This window comes from Falco cherrug, chromosome 5 (assembly GCF_023634085.1).
Source record: "Falco cherrug isolate bFalChe1 chromosome 5, bFalChe1.pri, whole genome shotgun sequence".
Taxonomy (NCBI): domain Eukaryota; kingdom Metazoa; phylum Chordata; class Aves; order Falconiformes; family Falconidae; genus Falco; species Falco cherrug.
The window spans coordinates 36,109,146-36,136,145 of NC_073701.1; the positions used below are offsets into that span (position 1 = coordinate 36,109,146).

The 27,000-nt window shown below is 40.1% G+C and overlaps 1 protein-coding gene across 2 annotated transcripts in view; it reads right to left on the bottom strand.

The window, feature by feature from the left end:
* Positions 1–27,000, bottom strand: part of MRTFA (myocardin related transcription factor A) — a 50,295-nt gene that overhangs the window by 15,784 nt on the left and 7,511 nt on the right. For both annotated transcript variants that reach the window (XM_027816053.2, XM_055712656.1), the window contains exons 2-3: positions 15,234–15,299; positions 230–285 (exon numbers count right to left, since the gene is read on the bottom strand). In XM_027816053.2, coding sequence (XP_027671854.1) covers positions 230–285; positions 15,234–15,299 — 122 coding nt within the window. The remainder of the gene's footprint in view (positions 1–229; positions 286–15,233; positions 15,300–27,000) is intronic.

Here is a 27,000-nt window from a genome sequence, read left to right on the forward strand (position 1 = left end):
ATATTCAATGTTTTTTAGGCACAACTAATTAATGGAGGGTTAACCACCACCATGTACAAGCTAGAGAACACCCCATCCAATACATCTCTGACTACATAGCACTGCATTACATCCAGAATATGAATGATTCCCTTCTGCGTCTCATTAACAGCTACAGTATGTCCAAAACATAAGATACAGATACTACTCCTGACTTCCCCAAAACATTAAAGACAATATTGCATCTTACCCTGGCCCGCTCCAAACTCCTTCTTTGTTCATGAAATGCAGCTGGACTTTTCAGAGCTGTTGAGAGGAAAACATTTAGAGAATGAATTAGAATGATGGAAGTTCTCTCACTGCATATCCGTTCAGGCCCAGGCCAACTAAGTTCACAAATACACCACAGCAAAAACTGTCTCCTGCTTCTTTCAACACACTGGACCATATCTCCAGCTGGTATAAAGCAATGTGAATTGACATACTCCATTTGACAGCACAGGAGCTACAGGAACTGACCTGAATTTTTGTGGGCTGCTGAAGACCCTAATACAGGTACAATTCTAGCTGAACTAACCACTGTTCACACAGTTGGTTCCAAGAACATGAGTAAAAAAAGCCCCCAACAAATGCCTTTTACAAGCTTCAACATAAGGTAAGATCCAGGACCCTTAAGTGAAGGAATGGCACTGAAAATATGGAGAGACATGAAATGACTGGGAGGATGAGGGACACTCCTAATGAACTGTAAATCCTCTTTACTACCTTTTAATGTCAAAGGAAGCTGCAAGTTCTTCCCTTAAGCTGCACCTGTGTTTTGTGTACATGCAAGGGCTGAGTGCAAATTCTGCAGGTCCACAGGACATACATATTGCTCCACATAAGAGAAACTATCATGAGAACAAAAACACTTGGACAGGAAAGTACGTCTGTCTGTTGACAGAAAACCAAGACTTGAGGAATTAACAGCAGCTCTCCATGTAACAGGCCTCCTCGCCCCCTCAGGCCCAGTATAAAACCAGAGCCAAAATGGATCATGTTCTAAGAAACTGATCCTCTGCTGTCCAGGACCCTACTAACCCTGGAGGAATCTCTCACTCTGCCTGGCTCCTCTAGAGCACACAAAGCTCACATCTCACAGTAAAACTGGAGAAAGAGGGTGACAACGGTAAAGTGTCACTAGCTCCTCACGGTTTTCCTGAATCAACAAGTAGCTTGTTTTGTAAAACAATCATATTGTGGCTTGTTTTCAGACCTAGGTGAAGGGAACATAATTTCTTTCATATTTCTGCAACACTTATATTTAAAATTGCCTGGTGAAATGTCTAAATTGCCATCAAGCTAAACAGCAAAGTTTTAACTTCAGTTTAAAAAATAAGTTGCAAGTCTTTTGAAGACAGAAATCTAAACTTGTACCATTAGTAATTCCAATGTATTACCTCTAGGTCTACTCATATTATTTTTCACTTAAAACCAACGATTAACTATTTCTCAAATGTAACTTCATAATGAAATCTCAAAAGACAATTAAAAGTCCTTGCGTAAATGCAAATTGGTAAGAAACTACTTCTAATGCATGTGTAGACTTATAAACTCTTTCCTACAGAATAAAATGGAGTAGCCAAAGTTTTAAGATAGACACACGTTCTGTGAAATAGAGTCCCTTTAGGTTCACATCAGTGGGGTAAAAAGTAGAGTTTAGTCCATATGCCAGGATTTCTGAACACACCACGACATCACAGATGGGATTCAGACTACAGAAGTGAATGAAGAATAATGTGAGGAATAAATTAACAATAATTCAAAACTAACCTTAGCAAGTGAGTATACAAATCCCCACAATGATGGGACAAATAGTTCCTGTTCAAGTTAAAGATATTTTTTACAATCTGGTTATGGAGAGAAACCACCAGAGAAAGTTATGCAAGCTGTGAAATGGGAGTGCATTGATTGCACTTTGGGATAAACCAAAGTAAGGGCAGAAATACACTATTGCAATAACTGCAAAAAGAATACAAAAAGCTTCACTGGCTAGCTGAGACATCACCTCCTGGGCAGCCTGACCATCACATTTCAATGAAGAGCAAGCAATACAAAACAAAGACTCTTTTCAGGCGCATGAACTGCTTGTGAGTATGCACGTATTTGAACTTAAACACACATTTCTTTCACTGTATGCATATCACAGAAAAATGAAATAAAAGTTCAGGTACACTTGGGCAAAGATACCATGCAATAAAAATTGGTTAAAAAATCTACCCTGGAAACAAGCAAAGCAGGCCTCATCTTGAGTCTTCAAAGGCTCTCTACCACCAGAATGTGCAGGCATGGCAGTAATTCTTGACTCTCCCCTTCCTGCCTACCTCTGCAGTCAGTCAGAGGCAGTACATGAACTTTAAGTGACATTTCCCTGACCATAGCAAATGGTCAGGAAAGTCAACTGCAGTTCAGCTGATGTCACAGGCAGTCCAGGAAAATCCTTGCATACAGAAGAACAAAGCAAGAAGAAAAGACTCCCCCCGGGAAAAAAAAAAAAAAGAAAAAACATAAAGAAAAAAGAAAAACCCTCCCCCAAAACACATACACATGAAATAGTAAGGAATGCAAAACTGCTACAGGAAGAATCTTGTAAAGAACAATTTCAGTCTCTCATGAATAGTCCTCTGGAAACAAACACTGGGTTGTAGCTCTTTGGGCTGGCAACATGACAGAGGACTTCAAATTCGACCTCTGAAAATGTCAAGAGGGCACAAATCCTTCACTGCTTCCCTCAGCAATCTAGGATGGGGCTGACATGTCAGAAGGGGGTATCTATTGTAAAATCATACTCCATTTGAAGTTAACTAAGCCTTGCACAATTTTTTGGCTTTGAAATGACTACACAGCCCAGGGCTGTGGAGCAACTCTTTTAACTTTACTATAGCAAACGAGGGGGAAAAAAAATTCCTACAAGGAACTCTGAAGCAGAAAAGCTCTGGGTAAGCTCACAACGCAGATATGCCCCTTTTCCAGCTTCTACCACTGCGCACTGATCCCTGCAAAACTATTCCTGCCCACATAACCTTCTGGCTTGCTCACCTGACTGTTGCTTTATCCATTCCGCTCACAATTACCCATATTGACAAAGCTCTACTGTTCTCAGCCATATCAGCTATTCTGGCTCATCCTAACCCTGTACACAAATGAGCTACAGCTTAGCTGGTGGAGCAGAAGCAGTGGTAACCAGGTAGGCATGGGACAGCACTTTGACACAGGATTCATGTCCACATGTACATTATGCAGCAGATACAACCATAGAAAATCGGGATGAAGAAACTGCAATCACCTAACGCCTTCTGACTGCTCAGGCTGGATAAAATACACTAAACCATTCCTTACAGTAATTTGTCTAACCTGTTCTGGAAGAACTCTCATAAAAAACCCGCAATATTATTGCAGAGAAATTATCCAGTGCATAGATGCCCTTTAGTATTTAAACACCTTTCTGAACATCTAACTTGCATTTCCCTTCCTACAATTTATACTCATTATTCCCTGCCTTACCTGCGATCATTAAAAAGAACAATTTATTCTATTCCTCTTTGCATTTGAAAACTTTGGTTTTCCTACAGTCTTCTGTTATATAAAATGACCAAAGTTAGCCATTTCAGCCTTCCCTTACAGATAACATTTTCCAGACCTTTGCTTGTTTACTCTCTTTTGGACTCCTTCCATTTGATCTGCATTTTCTTGAAGTATAGTGTGCAAAATTGGGTCCATATTACAGCCTAAGCTTTATCAGCTTTTACGCAGCTAAATGATTTTTAAATAACACTTTTCAGTTGTATGTCCCAGCCCGTTTGCTTTTTTTGTGTACAGAAAATACATGAAATATACAGAAATAACATGTTCACTTGTGCTTGGCTCACAAACCATGAAAGGTCTTCAATCCTCTTCTACAGAGCTGCTATCTAGGCAAGCATTCTCCATCCTCAATTCTTGCCACTGACTAGACATACCAAGATACAGAAACTCTGCATTTTCATTTGGTTTTGTCCCGTACTTCTCAGTTTCCCCAAATACTGAATCCCAATCCTGTCCTCCTCCTAGTCTAACCCGCAAGCTTAATAAATATGCACGCTGTTCCCCTGCTTACATCAAATTGCTGAATACTGAATAGTATCACAGACACTGACCCTCCCCTGCTCCACCTCATCCAAAAGCCCTGCTCAACATATACTCCCAGTCTGACATCAAGGCTTTATTCCAATACTGTTCTCTCACCAGCTGCATACGCAGCTTCAAGTTGTCCCAGCTTGCTTACAAAAACATCAGGTGAACCTGTGTCAAGCACCTTACTAAACCCAAGTGCAAAAAGGCATTTAAGACCCTGACTTCCTGGGGAGGCAGTTCAACAAGTATTTAGTCTGGTGGTCGGTGCAGCTGAAGTAATGACATGTTCTTCCCCCTCCTCCATGTCTCACATTTCTGCCTTGCCATTGATGCTCCGATTGCGCTGGTACTGCACAGGGAGCTGTACTAAGGAACTGTCATGATAAGTAACTCCAGCACTTCCCCATGGCACTTGCCTTTCCCCAAAAACAGGGACTAGGTAACTCGGTGCGAATCCTTGATTTAGCTAACTGCATGGCCAGCTTCACTAGCTTTGCTAGCAAAACTTTAGGCGAGTCCCTGATGAGAACAGAGCACTGCCAGAGAGAAAACAAACAAACAAACAAAAAAAAAACCAAACCCCAAAAAACTTGTCAAACTGCAACAGTAATATTAGCCATTGAGAATTTTTGTTTTCCACTGTATGCAGAAAAAAATTCCTTTGTATTTCTCTTTTACTGAAATATTTGAGAACGCAGAAGTACTGCAATGCCCACTTTTAGCTAGGTATACCTTTTGCCCACCTTTCTGATTTTGTTTCTGTGTGATATATGTGGGTATTTTTGTCAATGAACTGCAGTTACACTTTCTACCCTTGTTCCTGTACCTAGGCCTGGGACAAAGCATGTTAGCCCTCACTTACGCTGACAAAACTGTTTGTGGGCACAGATCACAGTTGTTTTGAAAGAGTTATTTTAACCTGGATTGGTATGCTGGTTTACAGCATGGCTCCACAAATAATAGTATCTGCAAAACTGAGCACAAACTGCCCTGCCAGACAAAGTCGGAAAGAAGAGGCTGGGTTTAAGGCCAGCGCTGCAGCAGGAGCCCCCACGCTGCAGAACCATGGCCCCTGTGTCTTCAGACTGCCCCATCCACCTTAGAAAAACAGCCTGATGTTACAAACGGCCCGAGAACTACTAAATGGCTTCACTAACAGGGTTTGGGACTGCACAGCCCGGCAGATGCCCTTCACTGAGGTGTACATACTTCTGTTCCACTTGAACTACCATCTGACAATTTGCAACATCCACTGTCAGCAGGATGAGCTTTACCCTTCACCTTTAGATGACAGAGTAGGACATGATTCTTCTACCACAGATGGGCTGGCTAGAAGGATCTCATGAAATTTCTACCACATACATCCTAGTTTTTTAGTCTCTGCAACTTGTGGAGTATTTTGATGCTTCATCACCAGAATTCCTCAAGCATTAGTATCTTTGTGGTCACACCTTTAGCTACCATGAGAAATCCCCCTGGAGATCAATAATGCAAATGTTTAGTGCCCCTACTCTGCTTCAAAAATGTTTGCAGGTATACATTGCAACTACTGTCCTTCCATCTGATCCCCCAAAACTAAGCAGCAGCACACAAAGCAGCAGCACACAGGACCATCTACAATGATGCACACCTTTCCATACAAAGCACAGAGATGGAAGTTGCTAATCTTTGCTTCAAAGCAATGTATTAATTCCTATGAAACAGAGTCCAAAACCACAATGCATGAGTTCAGTGCTCCCTCAGTCCAAGCCACATTTTGAAGATGGCAATGCGTGAATGATAGCAGATATTGTTGCAAAGCATCAAACTGGTGCTGCTATAAACATACTGGAATCACATGCAAAACTCCAATGTAACAGCAGAAACAAAAAGCCAAGCAAAACGGTTCAAACATTTACCCTGAAAGCAAATTTTTGCATTACAAAGCTTTCAAACATATCCTATATGGAGATCTTCAAGTTCCTGTTATCTACTATGAGAAGTAAGTGGAATCAGAACCAAATTCAGTCACTTTAAGAACGAAACATTGCTGGGGAAGGGGACTGACCCAAGTGCTGAGAAAAAGAGGTCAAAATACCTGTACACCCTGCATTTGCTTATGCAGCTGACAGAAGACACTAAGGTTTGCAAGAAACAAAGCAAAGGGAAGAAAGGCAGGGAAAAGGGTCTTCACAGGTCCCCATAGCTCGTGTCTAGGGGGAAGGAGAGGGTGCAAAACCTTCTGCAGTTGGTGAGATCACTATTGGAGACTAACAGACATAGAGGCTGACATAGCAGCGATGGCACATAAGCTTTCCTTAGCCAGAATATCTAGCTCATCACAGACAATAAGGTGATATTAGAACTGCAAATCAGTTGGTTGCACAACATGCGATGTTTGTAGAAAGGCTACAGCTAAATTCAAAATACTAAGTATTCTGCTCTTCAGTTAGATCAGTTCCTGAGGGAAAGGTAAAATCTTCCTTTGCTATGACAGAGAAGATTGTGTCATGTCCAAACCCAGCCTCTGACCTGCTGACTGAATTCAGAACGGCATGCGGCTTTCTGCTGCAGCTATTCATGTCTGCTTTCAACTAAATTCTAGTTTCTCTCTCTTGTTTACTATGCTTTCGTCAAAAGATGAGATAAAGTGCTGTAAATAGGCTTGATGACTTCCTCTGTCAGTTCAGGGTGGGGCTCTCACCCCACAGCATTTTGTGTGCAGCATTTGGTAAGAGACTCAAAACTTGAATCACAGAGCAAGGCAGCTGGCACTTTCTTCCTCCCTTCATCACCACCCCACTTCCAAAAAGCATTTCTCATGGCATGGAAGAAAAAAAGTGTTTAAAAACTCGGCAACACGCACACAAGCAGCTGTCATCTTGCTAGTGGGCCAGTGCCAAAGAGCAGTATGCTGTAGAAATATGAAAAAAGGATGGGGAATACACAGGTGAGAGAAAAGAAATCTCCATAAGCACCCTTTTCTCCTTAAGCAGCTTCTGGGAGTTTCACAGCTGATACGCAGATCTGACCATACTTGAGAATTGTTGCTGATTCCGTACTCCTGGCATTGGTAATAGCCCTTGAACTAAGGCTAAGATCTGAGTATCAAGTTAAGGATAAGAAAAGAAGCCACAACTGGTGATTCTTCAAACCCCAAAATATATAAACTCAGAAAATTCAGAATTATGATTGACATAAAAAAAAAAATCCAAATATTTTTATGAAGGTGAGAAATACATCTCCGGCACCCCAAAAAATGGAGCTTTGCCCTTCAACGACACCCTTCAATAACAATGTCATTGTGATTAAAGAATTATGAGTGTTTCCAGTCTCAAACAGGAGACAGGCTGGAGAAAGTTCCCCACGTTACTGTTGCCAGCACTGCCAAAGCATGGCATTACAGTTACAGTGCTACAGCTTTACCAAAACTTCCCTTTTACCAAGCTATTCCAATCAGTAGAGATATGGCACAGAAGATGGCAGATGAAAACATGCCATGTTGGCTAGATTGTTTGGTGAGGCTCAGGCTGTTGTGGAAGCCAGAGCTGAAGAAGCCCTGCCTCCCTGACACCCTACCTCATAAAGCCACCCTTTCTCCTGCATCAACACTCAAGAGCCTGCACAGTGTACTGGCTCACAGAGCTGCTGCTCCTCCAAAAAGCCACTTTCCAGCGCCCTGAACTGGGCTTGCCCTCGTTGCATGAGCATCTGTACAGGTGGGACTGTGGTACCCTGCCTCAGCACAGCTCAGCTCACCAGGGAGCCACGCACCAGCTGAGCTGCTTCCAACACCTGAACCAAGCACCTCTCCAGAGCCCACAGCCATACATCAGCAAAACTGTCCGTAATTTTATTATAGTGGTATCTCCCTTAGGATGCAGCTGAAGTTTAAGATTTTTGTTAAGTTTTAACTGTGTGAAAGCCTGAAGTGTAGGTTTGTCATAGCAAACATGCAAAATTATTGACAGAAAGGCCTAAGGTTTTTTTCAAGGCCAAACCTCTAAATGTGTTAATTTCTCAGAAAGTTCATTCTCTTCAGCATGGAAATTGTCACCCATGGTAACAGTTATCAGATCTATGGGTAACTATGACTACAGCTTTGTGTCAAAGAACATTTACAGCAAATACAGATAAAGTATAACTCACTCCATCATCACCATTAACTCTTGGCATTCAAAAGACATTACCTAAATCCTGAAATGAAAAATAAAAAAGATAAATCTTCACTACAGTTAGGATTATATCACCTCCAAACTGAAGAGGAAAAGGGAGACAAGGGACTTCTACCAGGAACGCTTTGGTCCATGCATTCCTAGACCAGACTTCATCCCTGCTTCTTGAATGTATAATTGCCTTTTACAAACTCTTCTGACAACTTGACGAAGTGCCCAGGCTGGGACAGGTGTGGGGCCCTGAGAAGAAAAAGGAGAGACCATTCCCAGCCAACAAGTAAGAATGAACCCAAGACAGCTGTAGGAACATAAAGGGGAAAAAGCTGCGCTACATACCAGATTTTACTTCCCTGAATTACTGTTTCTCTTGCAACTGACAGAGTTAAATCTTTTATCATCGCAGGGATCAAGGACTAAACACAGCCTATCAAAGTCTTTTCTTTCTACGAATTCAGAAAGGGCAAACAACACGTTTTTATTACTAGCACAATGAACTTCCCAACTCCAACCATGTCTCATTAATCACAGATGATATAAACACAGGGAAAACAACCACAGACAGCCATCTGAAAATATAAACAAACCAGGTGCAGTTATTAGGCCCCTGACAATGAAACTCTCAGTTTAAATGTATGGACTACTTCTTCACACAAAGCCTCAAGGCTTTGAAACTGTGCTTTAAGAAAAGAGATCAAAGTCAAAGAACCAGCAAATAATTTGTGGGAGGTAAGTTACAGGTAGAGGATCAAATTAAAATAAAACAAAACCAGTTACAGATTTCTGTGCTACATGCCACACAGAAATACAGCTGCAAGTGTCCTCTACAGCTTTTGTTTGTTTTATGGTATCTGCTTAGTGTTGCAGCCTTACTCTCAGAGCATGACATTTAAGTATATCAAAAGTCTCGCTGCAGCCTCTGTGTTTGAGGTCCCATTCTGGACACAATGAGCCAGGAAATAGCAGCATTTCAGAGATTTAATGAAGTACTAAAAAAAAGTTATTATTTTTACCTCTAAAAGACTTTACAGATTTGGACATTTTATTAAACAAGTCTGGGAATAACAATTTTTACAGTACATATGTTTGCTTTTAACTCCTTATCCTAAATGAAAGAACAGTTTCAGCTTGTTTTGTGGAAAAAAAGTTATGAAAGTGAAGCAGCCAGCAACGGGAAGAATAGTAGACACTAGATGGCAGGGAAGTAAAAATTTGTATTTTTGTTTCGTTACTATAAATATATTCCAAGAACTACAGGGAATGTCACTACAAAGACCTGGCATGTAAAGCAGCGAGAGAATGACGGGGAACACATTATGCAACAGATAGATAAAGCAGGAAGATCTCTTTCAGGGTGTTAAAGTAATCAGTTTACCTGCAGTTCAAATATAACACACAGTGCTCTTGAAACATCAACTGTCCAACACTTCTGAATCGGCAAAATTCCACATAGGCATAGCAGTTTATTTTCTATCCTAGCCTTTACACAGAAGATAAAATATTGTTGAGACATTCAGAATTGCACCTGAAGTCATCAGCATGACTGCAAAACAGCTCCTGCCATGAAAAATATGCACATGTAGATAACTGTGTATGTTCCAACAGCCTACTGCCTCCCCTTCCTTTGACATACATGAAAAGATGTTCCTATTTCACAATTAACAGATAAACAATTTATAAAGCTAGGTTTTTTGTTTTTTCTTTCTGACAACATTTAATATGTTCTGCTATAGCTACTGTTTGTAATAGGAACCAGGAGTTGATATATCCTCAAAGGACAGGTCTCCTTCAACTACTGCCCCATATACTATATTGACAGGTTTCAGGTTTAAAACTGGCAGCTTAGTGAGAAAATATGAACATGAATAAAATATTAAATATAGAGCTATGCAATACAGTTGGAAATGCATAATTTTCATCAACCAAATTACTTTTTTAAAATTCAGAAGTGGTTAGACTATCAAATAAAGGCTAAAGCAGCAATATAATTTTTAACTACCCCACAACACACACAAGTGTGGAATGTGTGGCCAGATTTTGGGGCCAAGATGTTTAAAGTCTAGAGACAAGGTTTAACTTTAGAAACTCACAGGTGGCAAGTATTTCACTTCCTGAAATCAATACATCAAAGATCCTTGTTTTCTTGTGATGGTAGCTGTGCTGGATGCAGAAGACCAGTTACAAGCTTTGCCCAGATGATGATCAACATTGATATGCCAAAGCAAGACCTGTGTTCTGTATCCTTAAATCACTAAGTGTCCCCAGTAAATGGCAATTCCTTTAGAATTAGTTCTAAGCAATGTCTCACAGCCCCCAAAAAAGCAAATACTGTATTTTTGTTATATAACAAATATATTAAATTTTCTCTATTAACCTTATGGCTAAAAAAAAATATGCAGCTAGTGATATGAGAGCCCTAATGAGATTATAATCATTAGACTGCCTGCTGTATTACAATCAAACCTAATTGTGTAACATGTTGCAATGGAACTATAGCATGCTCCCCTCATGTAGTCCAGAGGTAAAATACACTCTCCTCAGGAAAGACAGAAACCCAGCAGCACAAGATTCACAAATTTTGTATTCCAAAATATGCTCAAGCAACTAACATGCTGCATGTCTAAGCAGAAACTGCATCAGTTGTTAGTAATGCAGACCTACAGCATGGAAACACCCCAGCACCTGTAAAAAGTCACACTAGAAAAACACCACAAACTCCATCCTTTTTGGATTCTATATACATTCATGTGTTCTGCATATACTGCACCCTGGAATGCAAATATATCATCAGAGTAGTTGGATGTGGGCACAAAACCTGGCAAACATCAGATACACTGAAGCGAAAAAGAAGCTCCTAGAAATTCTCTGCCTGTATGGCAGCCACCTTCCTTCTAGCCTTCAGTCCAGATGATGCCCTTTTCAAAGGCTGCCTGAGTCATCTTTCAGATATTCACAAAGCAATTCTACACAGCAACACAAGGCACATTCCCAGAAATTATGATCTACTTCTGTTTCACCTGCTTAGGTGGATCTAATGGTCACAACAGCTTCCCTGCAGGACTGTGCCATGTGACAACCTTGCATGCTTGCCTATATTTTTTGTTTGCAGCAAAAAGCTGAAGATCACAATCCTGATGGATAAAATAGGCATGTGAAGCTTTAAACCTTGCAAAAGACAAAAAGCACAACATACTTTGCAAAGCAGAGTACTGTCACATTTGCCAAATGTCTTTCCCCTACAAATTTTTGCTGGTTTAGTTGAAAGATACTTTCCACACGTCTTTCTACTTTTTCTACCCTGATGCACATTAGCTACTGTTTTAAACATTCTTTTCAAGGGTAGAAAACTGGGTGTTCAATACTCTCCCCCAAAACCTTAGAAGAGCTGCAACCTTTAAATACGACACTGTAAAAACTGACATCTGACTGTTCTACAGCACAAAAGAGTTCAAAGAGTTGAGCTCAGACAGCAGATTTTGTTTAGCTTGTGTTTTATGAGGATGAGAAGATGAAAATCACCTCTGCATAGCTAAAAAAAAAATGCAAATAGCAAAAAAGCTTGTCTATTTGCACCATCAGAAAATAGGCTGAAACCTGAATGAATATGAAAACTCATCTCTCCTTGTTTCTAGATACAGTCCTTCTAGTTCAAATCACAGGTATGTCAGAGGCAGATGAAGATGTGCTTCCCAGCTCTTTTGTATGGGCAATTGAGAATTTTAATCTTCAACTAACGAATCCTGCTACTAGTAAAAGGTTACACAAAGTAATAACAAAAAAGCAAGAAGAATTAATGAACCATAAACCCCAATTATTCTGAATCCTCTGTCACTGCTTATAAATGCTTTATTTCTTACTACACTAATCTTTTGGTGAAGCATAGCCCTACTCTAGGTGGCTGGTGAGTTGGAAAGGTTATTCGAGTGAGATAGTGTACGTGGTAACAAAATGTTGAAACATTTGCCTTTCCTCTCTAACATATAAACAAAATTCCACATGGGAACAAAGCAAGCAGTTACCAGCTCTGTTCTGAACAAGCAAAGCAGGAATGGTGTGACTCTCACACTAATGTGACACAAAGGCAACTTCTCCCACTCCTCAGGTTTACAGCGTCCAAAAATCTTGTGTTGGTGGAAGCCTGAAATAAAATGTCTTTTAGGGCACCAAGATGAGTCTAACCACCACCAAGACTTACATTGCAGTCAGGAGATCCAAAGGTACCAACGTGAGTTTACACACTAGATAGCTTTTAATGTAAACCAGCAACTTTTACTTCTTGCACGCCTGGTTCATGGATTTTTGCATGTCTGTTTGGCCACAAGATCCAGGACCTGATCTGTATTAAAGGCTAATCTAAATGAACATGCAGGATAGCACAGTAACACCAAATGTGCACAGAATAACAGTTGATGCTGAGGAACTGACATCCACACTCCATACGTGAAGGTGAAATGGGAGGTGTGGTGCCAGACCAAGTTGTAGTCTGGCCCCACAGACTGAATGCAAATTAGGTGTATGCAGAATACTTTCCAGTTTACTTTCAACCCAGTTTAATCCAACACTCAAACTTGATTTCATGGTGCAAAGTGAAGTACAGTAGGCTGGTGCCATCAGGAGCTTCACTTCAAAAGCACCTTCCTGACACAAGCTCTAATGTTAATGTAGATATGCTGCAACTACCACAATTCTTTCGACAGTGTTTAGGCTGTCCACATGGAAAATAAAGGCTAGAAGCCAACCAGCATTTCACAAGGAAAGAGCACTCTAGCTCATTTAATTCAACACCAAACCATCCCCTGGATTCCCACTTTATATTTTTGTTAAATCATGATAAAGGGCTGTGTGGGGCCTTGTTGCTGACTAATGAACTCAAGAGGGAGACATGGGGCCCAGTATAGCCACGTTTAGTAGAAGATGACAGCGAAACAAGATTAAGTACCTAAATGTTTTCACAGACAGGGGGTACAGGGCAGAGAGATGAAAGAATACAGGATACTTGCATGTTCCCAGTAGTAAGAAAAAAATGTCTAGTCTGAAATGCTGAAAGTAAAAGCGAAGCTGTCACGGCTCTGAGACACCTTCAGGAGCAACATGGCCCCTCGTCATCCTCTGTACTTCTCAGGTTAGAAATGGGACATTTCCTTTGAGTATCATAATTTATCTCACATCTGATCTTCTCATTAAAAACAGCCCAGGCAAATAATGTTTTAAACATTTCCCTATGTGTGGTTATTTCCAGTTGGCAGGTATGGGTAAATGATACCATGACTTGGAGTGAACTAATTTCAAATCATGTTTAGAATAGATTTATTAAAGTGGGTTTTCTTCACTGCAGAAAGAACCTTTCCATGTGTCACCAGTATTTTCACAATGATATTTCACCGAGTGTTCTTCTTTGGTCCGTCATAAAACTCACATGTAGGAGACATAAATGAAGCAATGAAGGGCACGAGTCTGCAAAGACTAGTTATTTAGGCTGTATTTTAAGCAAATTTGAGACTGACTAATTACTTTGGGTGCCTTACTTGAATTACTTGCAAGGGCCTAATTTTCAAAAGGCTCATAAAACAGACCCCTCTCAGGAATCACAAGTTTGGCCAGCCACAATTTGAAGAAAGCCAGTACTGAACGTAAGTTAATACAGTATTTGCATACATATCCATCTAAAGCAGGAGACCACAAAGAAGTCAGGAACATTTTCTTCTGGGAAGCATTATTAAAAGGGCACAGTCACTGGGACACTAGTCTTTCATTCAAAAGAAACTAAGTGTGTTCTGTAGAAGCACATATACGAGTTCCCCAGGTAAAAATAACACAGGCATGATGTACTATATGCAGATAGGACGATCTTTCCTTTTTGATTTGGTAATAGAATTTTAAGTAGGGGTCCCAAAAACATCTTGAGTATGTCACTGCCTTCTAGCGAGCCACTTCAGCTGACAGAGTGCTGCTGACAGGTTCTCTTCATTGAGAGAGCTGATAGCCTAACCTTATGCCTTTAGCAAAGTCTAAGTCAAATCACTGTGTCATACTACAGTGTGCACCCCAGAAATAGGAGGAATGAGAAACTCCTCATTACTAAACTGTCTTGAAGTAAGGCTTGTGAAACGGAGGAAGGGGAAAGTTTTTTAAAGAAGAAAACATACCTGGTCCATTGCCTTTTACTAAAGCTGTTAAGTGAAACTGAGAGGACCTCAGAACTAAAACATTTTCTCTTTGGTCTTGCTTCAAGTTGTTACCTATAAGTCATCTAGTTTGGAGGCACCAAAGCATGACAAAGCTATTTGTCAGATATCTTCTTGCATGTTGGGGGGAAGGAGGGGAACAAACCAAAAAAACACCTTCTTAAACACTAACCTGACAGTGAATTTATTAAAGCTTGGCATTAGGGTATATCCCATGTGTCTACCCAGAAAAGTAAAAGTTCTCTGGCTCTGAAGATTTTGCCTTCCCCTGCAGGAAGCAGGGGGAATACCCCTTCTTGGTTAACATCTTGTATGCAACTGCCTGTTTTCAGTTGATTTAAGGAATATATACATACAAAGTTCCAACTGCCTCAGAGGTCTGGGGAGCAGACAAACAAGAACAGAAACTGCAGAGGCAGGAAGCCTGTTAGAAGAGAGATTACCAGCATGCATCAAGTATATAATGCACTTCTAACATAGTATGTTCTCCAGAAGACTCTTGTGCACTGTGATCAAATCCAAAAATTATTTTGGAGTACCGTTATGCTTGAAGCCATTACTCTCTTCCATAATATCAGAGGTGGCCCTGTACCTAGCGTACCAACCCTTTAAAAGGACCAAGCTGGGTGGGACAGGGTGGGGCTCTAAGATATGATGTTTTTCATGCAGAAACGGAGAATCTGATCTTTCAAATTGTATGTGAAACCATTCTCTACTGAAAAACATGCAGAAAAACATCAAGACAAAGAGTTTAAGCAATACTTACGCGGCATGATCCCTTGGCTCACCAGCTCCTCCCGTGTGCGTCGCTGCTGGAGCTTCAACTGCAGCACTGCACGACAGCAGAGAGAGGGAACAGAAGGAAACCCATCAGCACAAGGAACAACTGAAGAGACATTTTCAAATGCATCCCGTTTTCTTCTTCAGACGCCAAACCACCAGCAAGCAGCAGAACGAAAAGACCCCCTTCCCACACCACTCCCCTGCCCCACTGCAATTGCAGAAGTGGCCTTCAGCAGTCAGGTTTCCGTATTCTGCTGCGGGCAACAGGGAGAGGAAGTTGCACAGGGTCTTGGCAGGGTGATAAAAATCCGCAAAGGCAGGCCTGTTTCTCAATTCTTTCTAGAGCACCAACTTCTTTCCAAACCATTAATATTAAAAAACAAACAAAGAGAAACACCGGCTGACAGTCCTCCAATAAACACAGAGTGACACCCCAGCTGCTAATGATGCCTGAAAACTCTAATTACCATGTGCAGATTAAATTGATATGACAAAATTATTGGTCATTACTCTAAATTACAAGGCTGATTTCCTTCCTCAACTTAGAAATTCACCTTCAGAAACATCTTACAGAAGTGAAGTATCATGGATATATCTAGAAGTGTCCTTGTTCCACAGCAAAAGGAATCCTTTATCACTAGATTTTTCCTATTTATTTTAGCATAACAGAACATATGCATCCCCTGTGTGAAATGCAATTATCTGGGTTTTTTCCTAACGTAAATCTCTGAAATAGTCATAATTTCAACAATTAGATTATAACAGCAGTTTCCCTTTAAACGGTACAATCAAAGCAACATTCTAGGGATTGTCCTTACAATCAAAGACAGGTTCCATAGGAAAGGGACCTTTCAAAATGGAAGAAAAAAAATCACACGCATGTGTGCACACACACATATATCAATTTAGGACAAACTCAGTGAGCATCAATAGATACTGAATCCCATGTGCAATCAAACCCAAGCTCCTAAATACACTCAACATAAAATATTATAAAATGAATGGCATGGCATCTTCCCTGTTTTCATGCCAATTTCTTCTGTCAAGCTTATGTCTCTTGTGTAGTCCACATAAGAGAACTCCACACAAATGTAGTGGAACCACCAGAGAGCAAAACTGCTCTACAGACTAACTAGTGCAGTCTCATTACAACCCTTATGCTTCCTTTCTCAAGTACTTTGTTTGTTCAATAAATTCATTTCATATGTTACATCCAAATTTATACTGTATACTCCTTAAAGTAGGGATAAACAAATTTAAGAAGATGCCGCTTCATCTACTTACATACATCATCACGTTTTACCTGTTTCTTTCAACCTCCTATTTGCAGTTTGCATTTGACTAAGATACAACTTCCAGTAAGGGTTCTGCTCTTCATAAGAAGTTAACAAGAGATCTATCTTTTCCTTGGTTGGTTGCACAGCGGCTGATCACCCTCACTTAAATGCATGCTTAAATTTTTGCTTGGATTTGTCTAGCTTCCACTTCCATTGGCTCTTGACGTACCTTTCTTTGAAAGGCTTATGACAATGAGAATATATTTCCTACCTGTGGAGGTGCTTCTGTGTGCCCAGTGTGCAACTAAGTTACCTCTCTTCTGTTTCTTAAGCCAAACTAGGATTCCTCAATATATGCAACCTGGGCAGGAAACTACTGCTAGTACGCGGAAGGGAGAGAGAGAGAGGGAGGGTGTACAGAGCACCATACTAATTCTGTGTGGGATCAGCCAAGAGCCAGAGCAAGAAGGAGGGAACACAGAGGGCAAGGAAGGCCCTTTGTCTGGCCATCAAACTGCAGACAGAAGTGGCAGTCCCAGACTCTTCCTCCCACCCAGCATGCGCCTGCGCTCCTACTTTTTTGTGCTAGTGTGAGGGCTAATACAGTGTCATGGCTGGCCTGTTCACAGAGCTCCTCACTTACTGTATTTGTTTTGAGGTCATCAAAACCGCATCTACATGAGCACTTGATCTAACAGCTTGCTGCAACAGAGTCAAATCTCTCACTCCCCACATCATCTTTCATGTTCCCCTTACTGGTGGCTGGACTCACTGACACGAGAAAGACCACTGCCCCATCAAAACAGGGAATTGTTTTCTGTCTCATTAGTGAGCTGAAGAGGACGACTGTATAGCCAGGTATTTGCTAACACTAATGTAAGGCGGGAGTGAGACTTCATCCTTCCAGCAGCAGTATGCCACTAAGTGATTTCAGCTCTTTTAGGTAACGGCACATTAAATCTCTCACTGCATGGCATTATTTCCACTAGTGAGCCATTTCAGGGACTGATTTCCATACCCTAATTTAGCCCATCTCCCCAGCTTTAAGTGCAGATAATCTCATTATTACTCATGTCTTCCCATTTACACATCTAGCAATGCATGTTAGCCCTTTTTGCCACTTGGCTCCTTATTTGCTAGGACCATCTACTTGCCCTCCCATTTATCTTTTACCTCCCAGAGTCAGGGATTTTCAGTGAAAAACTCCCACCCACAAGTGTGGCTGGCATTTTTTGCTCCTTGGGGCATAACTCTGCCCCCACCTGTATTTATATATATTTTGCCCAACTGTCTCAGTTTGCCTAAATGATAATGATCTAAACCTTTTTTTTTTTCATGTCATTATTTATGCCTCCACTAATCCTTGCTCCATCCACCTTGTTACCATCTTGCATTTGTCTCCACACCACACTGGGCTGATCGCAACTAGAAACGCTTTTCTGCTTTCTTTGATTGCAGTCAGTTCTTAATCTACTTAAGCAATACTTCATTAAATTCAAAGATACTTTTAAAGCCAAAATATACCAGACTACTAAGTTAAAGACATTAAAAAAGTCTATAACACCCAGACAAAACACCTAGAAACCAAATTTCACATGTCTAAACAACAAAATCACATTTGAGCAGACCTGTTTTCACAAATTGAAAAAGCTAAGTAGTGTGACTATATTACTATTCCTATACCATCTAAAGTCTTTATCAATTTTTCAATAGATTTTTTTCCTGGAACTGATACCAGATTAGCCACTCTTTACTCACTCACCCTTTTTCAGTAGTGATGCGAAATGTTACTGGTCTTTCGCTCTTCTGAAGTCTCCCCGCTGTTCACAGATTTATTAGAAATCAGTCTCACCCAGTTACAGACTTCATCAAATGACTTAGAATTCCCTTCCTGACTTCAGCTTCCCCTATGAATTTTCTAAATATATCTTATTTCTATATCAGCTACCATCTACTACCCTTTTTCTCTACCCATTATACGCACCTTTTATTTTTAAACACTATGTCCCTTCACAGGAAGAAACTAGCAACTGTCAAGAGGACTAAACTGGAGAATAAGGAAAAGGTCATTTTCAGCATACTTTTAATAAGCACTAAATTATTTATGTACACTTATGTATGTATATGTATATACATACATATTAAGCACAAGTTATAATCAGCACATGATGCACTTTTCTCCCAGTATAGCTTATTTTTGTGGCAGAGCGGAGGGCAAAAAGGATTACTTCAGTTCACTCCTTGAATTCATTTTGGCTTAAACAAGTACTCGGAGTTCCCAATGCCATTTCATATATTTAGGAGATCACCTGTTTACGTGTGCAAGTGTGTGAATCCTATATATAGATTAACAGATGTCCCAAGTGCCAAACCATGGCTGTTGTACGTGGAGCTCAGCCAAAGGTCTAGAATGACCAGAGAAATTCAAAGTTACTTAAAGACAGCCTGGAGTGTAAGTCTTTCAATCATAAACCAACAATCTTCTTTTTCCTTTATCCCTGTACTTAATTTTTAGATTAATTTTCAAATTAAGAATAAATCAGGTCATATAAAGGACAATAGTATACATCTGATGGATAGAAAGTAAGTTCCATACTGGCACCCTTCTACTCACCACTTTCATTCAACTCGTGACATGATCTATGCAACATTTTGTCTGATTTTCCCACTCGAATTTGGGCATTATTTATTTATTTCACAAGTATGAAAAATTTTGAGATAAAGTTTGAACGAGGTTTTTATATCTCTAATGAACTGTTCCAAGAATTAGTAAAACACTCCAGAGAAATCTGGAGCTGTTAAAGACAACTGCTGCCTGCAGTTTTAAAAGGAGGGGTGGAGAAGGATTGATGGGGGCGCGTGTACTAAGAAACAAGTAACATCCTGACACAGCTACTACCAACAGTTACACTGTTAGTGAAATACAGTAAGTCGTGACTTTTTTTTTGTTCATCTTACCATAAAACTGCCTTAATAGGGAACCCACAGGCATACTCTTAAGACTAGAGCTTATTTCTGCCTACTCATTGCTGGTAGCAGCTCAGAGCAGTATATGCTTAATATACACAGGCTGCACCCATATGGACACTTTCAGCGTACTCACAACTCTAGTCGTAGTACAGGAGTGCATTAGTAGTAAGCAGTAGCAAGAATACATACTTACGATGAGCTAACTTGGTTTTTGCAGCTCATCATCTAAATTTGCAACAACATGCCTGCCCTTACACAAACATATCTGAAAACCCTTCTATTTCTAAACCACACTTTGTGTTTAATAGTGTGACTAGAACTACTACAGAAACTAGACTGCAGCCTCTGCATCTCAAAAGAAAAAAAATAAATCTCATCTTAGAAACTATGTCACGTATCAGGACAGGTTTATGACAAATTAAAAAAATATTCTGCATTTCCTGTTTTTTGAAAACTAGCGAAGGGAAGCGCACAGCTCTGAACTGCCGCTTGTGGTGAGGCCCTGTGCCTGTTACATTGAATACAGACTTACTGCCAAAGGCAGTGTTTGCATTTCCAGAAAATCTTTTCTTCTAAGCCATCCCAAGTGATACTCAAGGTCACCCAACCAAGGTAATGATTAAGCACAGACATAAGGTGGATTACAACAGAGACAGCACAAGCAGTGGTGCAGAACAGAAGGGAAGAAGGCTGCTAAAGCCAAACTATACCCTATCAAGGAGCTGAGGGAGTCAGAACTCCCTGCTATTCAGGCCGAGATTCCCATGCAAAAAGGGAGAGTGCAAGACATAAACTGCATATTAGCTAAGGCAGGCTATATGCTTACAGATGTGATTTATCAATTTTGTAAATTCAGTGAAAGCAGTCTGCCTCATAGAAAAATTCATCCTTGCAAGCCAATCAATAACCCCTGTGATTAGAAAGAGCAACTACCGAAGAACAAGTGAAATTAGCCTAATTTTATTATCTAAGCTGAGGAAAGTGCTTAAGTGCTTACTTTTACTTAGAGTAAGTAAAAGCACTGAAAAGCAAACTGCACTTTCATGCTTATAAGGGTTCACAGTCATTTATTTGTATGCCGGTCAGCACCTCTGCACACCCCATTTGAAAGCCCTGTGCTACAGCATCCACTTAACTTACAAGAAAGCATTAATACAGCACGAGCTGGGATGGAAACCTGGCAGTTAGCTCATCAATGCCTCCACCTTTCAGTACCAATGAAGATTTTTTTTAGGAGAATTTTCACTGGCCTAGCACTGAGTAGGGCTGACTGGGTTTACTTTGTAAGGGTCAGAGACCACAGCCTAAAGAAATTACACTAGGCCACCATTTGCAGCTCACACATATTTTTCAAATTTTCGGTGCAATGCGGAGAACACTGTTAGATTAAACCAAAAGCCTATATGCAACCAACTTAATTATAATATGCAACCATAAAATATTACTTTGAAAAAATGGGCTGTTTGCTGAACAAAATCACCACAGCTGTTTGCGCAGAACTGAGGCCTCTAACTTGGAATATCACAGCCATGTAACTGCTGCTTTGAAGGGTGAAGCCATCTTTCCACTTGGTGAAGCCACCTTTCCACTCACCATTTGGCCAACAGCAGGCCTTCTAATTACACAGAGATTTTTTTTTTTCCTAGTTTCTGATTAAATAGTCACATGTGACCAGTAGCCAATGCCAAATTCAGCTTTGGAATATGCGGTACATCAGCCGTTTTCAGTGGAGGTTATAGCCTACATTTATCTGAATTCACTCCATCGGAGATGGGGTGAGAAAACATTTCCTTCACACTGAAAATGGTCTCTGAGCATTTCTCAGCTCTGCCTACTTACAAAACAAATGCTGACTCATATTAACCCCTTCATGCTTCAATGGGAAACCAGATTAGATTATGGTTCACACACCAGCAAGAGCAGCATCTGCCAAGCTCCAGTTGCAACACCTTTCTGTACAGAAGCAGCAAAGGACAGTTAATATTACCAAATTTTTTTGTAATGTCCACAAGAAGCTCTAAGAAAAATTCAGCTATGATAGCTTGTGATCAATAAGTGAGTACGCAACGGTCAAATTAATTTTGAAAATAACTCAAGTTGCTGAGGTGGAAAACTTTTTTTTTTTTTCCCCCAGAGCTGCATTTTTCTGGCACTGTTGACAACACCCCCCACATCACACAGAATGTGCTAGAATGGGGGTTGCCAACAAAGAAAAGCCAACTTTTCGGGCCTTTTTTAAAGGCAATTTTCTGAGCCTAACAGCATTTTAATCCACTAACTGCTGATGGGAAATACATGCTGGCTTTGCATTTAAGCAGACTGTGCAGTTAACAGAGAAGCATTTAAGTGAAGCAGACTGTAAATGACACTCAAACTGCAGGGATTATATGACAGTTTGCTACCCTGGGAAGGGGATGCCAAAAATTCATATCCCTCTGCAGGGTGAAGGAGAAGCAGCAGACAACACCATTGATCCTCACAATTTGGAAGCATCCACTGTTGCTGGGAACAACAGCCATAAGGTTCTATTCATCTCAATGCTTTTCAAAGAATAGCTTGGAGCAAGCCTGGGCAAAGGCACAGTTAAGCAGAAGTTTATTTCTTTACTATTTGAGACTATCTCACATTCCACTACCTCTTTTCTCTACTGCAGCAACAATGGCTGCTATTAAAATGCAGGCAGTTTCCTCAGCTCTTCCTTAGCAACCATACTAGTGAGAAAATGGAGTTTGGGAGGGTAAAGAATAGAAAGAAAATTCATTCTGGTCTCAAACTGTTACAAGAACCTTTCACACTAGAGGCAAAAGCTATTTATTTATATTCATGATGTGGTCTTCTCTTTGTGAGAAGTAGGATTGGGATCACTCTCCCTACACCCAAAGAGGAGGTCTGCGAACCAGACCCTGCACAGGAAACAAAACCAGGATCAGGAGTGGTTCCCTATTGCAGGTCACATTAATGATGAAAGCGGACTTCTTAGTATCGCTACAGATATCAGCATGTTCTGCCAGAATACACTTAGATGGACAGATGTCTCGTATCAGTTTGGAGAACACAGATGAACTCCTTACCCAACAGCGTTTGTCCAACAGAGACGATTGTAGGCACAAAGCCAAACAGGAGGTTTAACCAAGAAAGCCATGCAGCTGCATCAAAGGCAGATCTAGTATAGAGGGATCTGAAACTTTTTTCATGACCACCTTTTTTTTCTTATCCTCTTGATAAGCTTTTGGGAGCATTAAAAATTTGTACAGGTGAGAACAGGACCACAATTCTGCCTGATGTAGACTTAAGACCACTGTCAAAAGATTCTTAAAAAGCAGAAGAGATCCTTCGCATCCAAAGCAACAACTTTCAAAATATTTTGCAGTAGATGTGCTAGTAATAACCCAAGGACCTAACATGAGTGTGACATAACACTAGGTGTTGGGTTTTTTCCCATCAGGCACTTCAAAAAGCCTTCAGGCTCTCAAATGCCCACAAACTTTTAAAAGCAGCTGAAAAGCACAGAAAAAGGAGCAACTGGTCATTTAAGAACACAGAAGAGAAGGAAGAGAGACAATTAACTGACTCTCACCCTCAGGACTAGAAGGGCTTGCTTCTTGATAAAATCAAACTCTTCAAAGCTTCTACAGCTCAAAATGTTCTTGGGTCACATAAAATCACTGACAGGACATGCAGCTTACACATGCCTGCTGATACATTAGATGCATTGTCTATATGACCATGTTCCAGAAGAATAGAAACAAAAAAATACAGGCACAGGGCAATAGTCACTTTTTGCTGCAAGGATGCTGTTAGAAGAGAAATATGAAATAGGAATAATTTAAAAAAATGTTTTCAAAGGATGATGAAATATTTGCATGTATTATCTTTTAATGAGTCAGTGTTACGAGACATTAAATAGCTGCCTTAGTGGAGACAAACAAATACGGATTCTTTGATATAGTTAATTTAGCAGAATCAAAGATTCAAACCTACAGAAGAAACTAGTCCCCAAAGAATATGAAATCAGAAGCAAATACACAATGAAAAGCAAAAGAATCTATTTCCATCCCCACATTGCACCACAAGATAGCTGGCTCACACTGTGAGCACAGAACAACAAGCCACCTCAGCAGGTCATTTTTGAGGCTTCATAGCAAATTTGATACAATGTGGAAATCAAAGTAATGTTAATTTAAAACTGCATTTAGAAGATATAGCCACTGTTTACAGCAATTTTAATTTTGTTAGGACAGCATTACAAGACAAACAAAAGCAGTAGCATGGTCCAAGTATCATAACATAATGTGATCTAACCTCCACACAGGACAGAATAGTTACTGCCGTCAGTGGTTCCCAAAGGCGCAGTCAGCGTTGGTGTTCTGGGGTGGTAAAATTGCAGATACGAAAGGAAGAACCAGTTCATAGCCTTAGAAGTTTACAATCTCAGTTCTCAATATTGCACACAATTGAACATGTTTATTTCATGGGCGCTACATGACTAAATATATGCAAACTTGATTATTACTACAAAAGTTATGCTGAATTTTGCAGGGTTCTTTTAGTGTTTATTTAAAACAAAGACTAGCAGTTGGCATGCATTTTACAGCATTTGCCTTTACATTCTTCCTTCATGATTGAACTCCTGCCATTTTCATTAAACATGTAAAATTTAGGGGGGTTTAATGATATTTTAATCATTGTTACTTTCTAATGCAATGCCAGCTTTGACTTCTTTAAAACTAAAATTTTAAAATCAGATAAATGTATTACCATCAGTACATAAGTCTTTCTATTGAACACATAGAAGCTCACTCTTATCATAAAATCTTGGTACACCTAATAGTCCATTTCAGCACTTGGTCAAACTGTTAAAAGGACTTTAAGAAATCAACCTGAAACATATGCAACTGATACATTTAGCAAGATATGCAACATGCAAAAATGTACAACAAGCTTATCAAGAAAAGCTTTCTTTTTCTTTGCTTTCTGTGCAGGGTAATGATTCTTATATAATCATTTTATCCCAGTAATACTGGTTAGGTGAAAACTAAGCATGTGAATAACTAGGCACATATCTGTATGTATGGAATCTGGCTACCACGCATGATTCAACAAGATGACCTGTAACAAAATACCTAGGTGAAAAGGTCTACCTGAAATTGAGACACCAGTATCATAAGACAGTAAATATCTGTAATCAGTGCTTGTTGATGCCATCTATATATCCATTGTTTCTATTTATAGCTGGAAGAGAAACCTTAAGGGGGGGGGAAATCAGAGAGAATTTCCCAGTGCTCCGTCTAAACCTGAGTCACAGTCTACACTGATTTTTGTTTCCATGAAACAATGAACAAGGAGGAACTAACACTGCCCTTAACCACCTTGCAAAGAAAAGAAGGCCCTAGAAAGAAATTCTCCCAGATAATTTAATGTGATGTGGCAGATGGGGACAAATGAAGGAAATAGAAGGAATGGGTAGTTAGATCCTGACAATCAGATCTACAGCGGTCTACTAATGTTACAGTACAAAAGGAAAAAAAGTTTGAACCCTTTTCTTTTTTTTTTTCTTGTAAAGATAGAGGCATCTCTGCCTATAAGAAGAAATTGCTCCAACCTTTTTGTTTCCCTTACAGATGAGACATGAGAGTTGTTTATATTTTTTCAGGAAAATTCTAGAAGAAAAAACATGTTTGAAGATATATCAGAATCTGAACAATTCTTCCCTTTAAACCATGATGGATTAGACAAGTTTATAATACTAAAATTGATTAAGAAATCCTTTCATGCCTCTTTCAGCAATAACAGACATGGTCCAATATTTTCCTTCACTGCCCACCTCCCACTGTGCAATTTCTGCTACAGCACAGCTCTCCAGTGAACTATCAGCCTCTCAGATCAAGACCAAAAACTTTCTCAAACATTTCTACCAAGACTGTGATGCTGGCCCAATGATTCAGCCTTCCTTCTGCCACAGGGCACCCTCTACAGATAGGAGTTACAAGCTCCCTTCGCAGAAATCATCTAATGCTCAAGATATCACAGAAGTTCTGTGGCAACAGCTGGGACGCTTTGACATATGGGCTGTGGTTTTGGGTTTTCTACTTAAACGTGGAATAATTCTGTATTTTCAAGACCATTTCAGACTCTCAATCACCTAAAAATGTTTGATTTACTGAAACAAAATGCAAATGAAAGCAAATGTGTTTTTCCACAAGCGATAGAAAAAAGGACTTAGAATTATGCAAATTTAAATACAAATCCAGCAGTTCTTTAGAAAAAGTAATTAACCAATATAGGAAACTCTGAAAGCTAGCCCTTACAATTTTAAATTAGCTAGCTTGAGCATCTCCCAGCTTCAATTGGTTGATTATGATGACAGTTACCTCACGGACATGGAACGAAAGTGGTTTTGCCCAACAAGCATATTACATGCAAAATAAAGAGTCAGAGCATTCCCTATCTGATTAGCTTGCCTGTCACCAGCTTTTGTCCAAGCCCCAGCATCTTCTCTTAGCAGGAATTTCAGGTGGATGCTACAAGGAATTATCATATTTCTTTAATTCATGGTAGTGAGAAACATCTTTGCTGATTTCTCAAAGACTGCAAAGAACACGTGTCATGATCATGGTTCACATACAGATTCTGGCCTTTGTACTGCAACAGTCTGACACCTTCTTTAATGCTGTTTCTACCTGTAAAACAGTTACAAGATTCAGCTATGGCCATCATATCCTTCTACATTAGAAAACAGTTGCTTCACAGCAGCCCAGTATAGAAGCTGATCCCCAGGTTTTGCAGTACACATAAAAAGTACATCGAATTCCCTAAAACTCTTTAAACTGTAATCATACAACATCTACTACTTTTTACTTCCTTTCTCTTTGGATATTTACTTTCTTTTAAAAGTCTGGACTACAGATCTCCGGGACTGACTTTCTTGTTTTTTTCCACAAGGGAAGCATTGAAAACAAATCTGGCTATGAGGCTTAATGTGGTTCTTAAGTGCTATCATAGCTATAAATATCTAAATAATATAATTCTGTGTAACAGGTCATTCAGCAAACTAAAAAAACCCAGCAGATCAGAATGGCCTGCATGACCACTGACTTCAGACTGGTGGACAAATTCTGCAGATGTTTAAACCGTTACTGCTGGCTCAGTCCTCTACTGAAGGGCACAGAGGAGATGGCTGGCAGCAATAGGTACTCCCATACTCGTTACACGCAGCGGAAGATTCTCTCCAGCTGCTGAAAGAGGTGGGCTTTCACTAATATACTGAACAAAAGCAAGTGAAGGGCAGACACGTTTCCTTTCTGTTGCTCCCTCCAGCAAAGAGGCAGGGGAGATAGCTACGTGGTGACAGTGTTTGCAGCCACTGTAGTTAGATTTATGGTCACATGTCAGTCCCGAAGATACAATCCTCGTTCTAAACTGCCTGCAGTCAATGTGACAGCTATTATTAGCAGCAGTAAAACAGCCTCTCGGTGAGGCACAAAGGTACTACTAGTTTAGCAT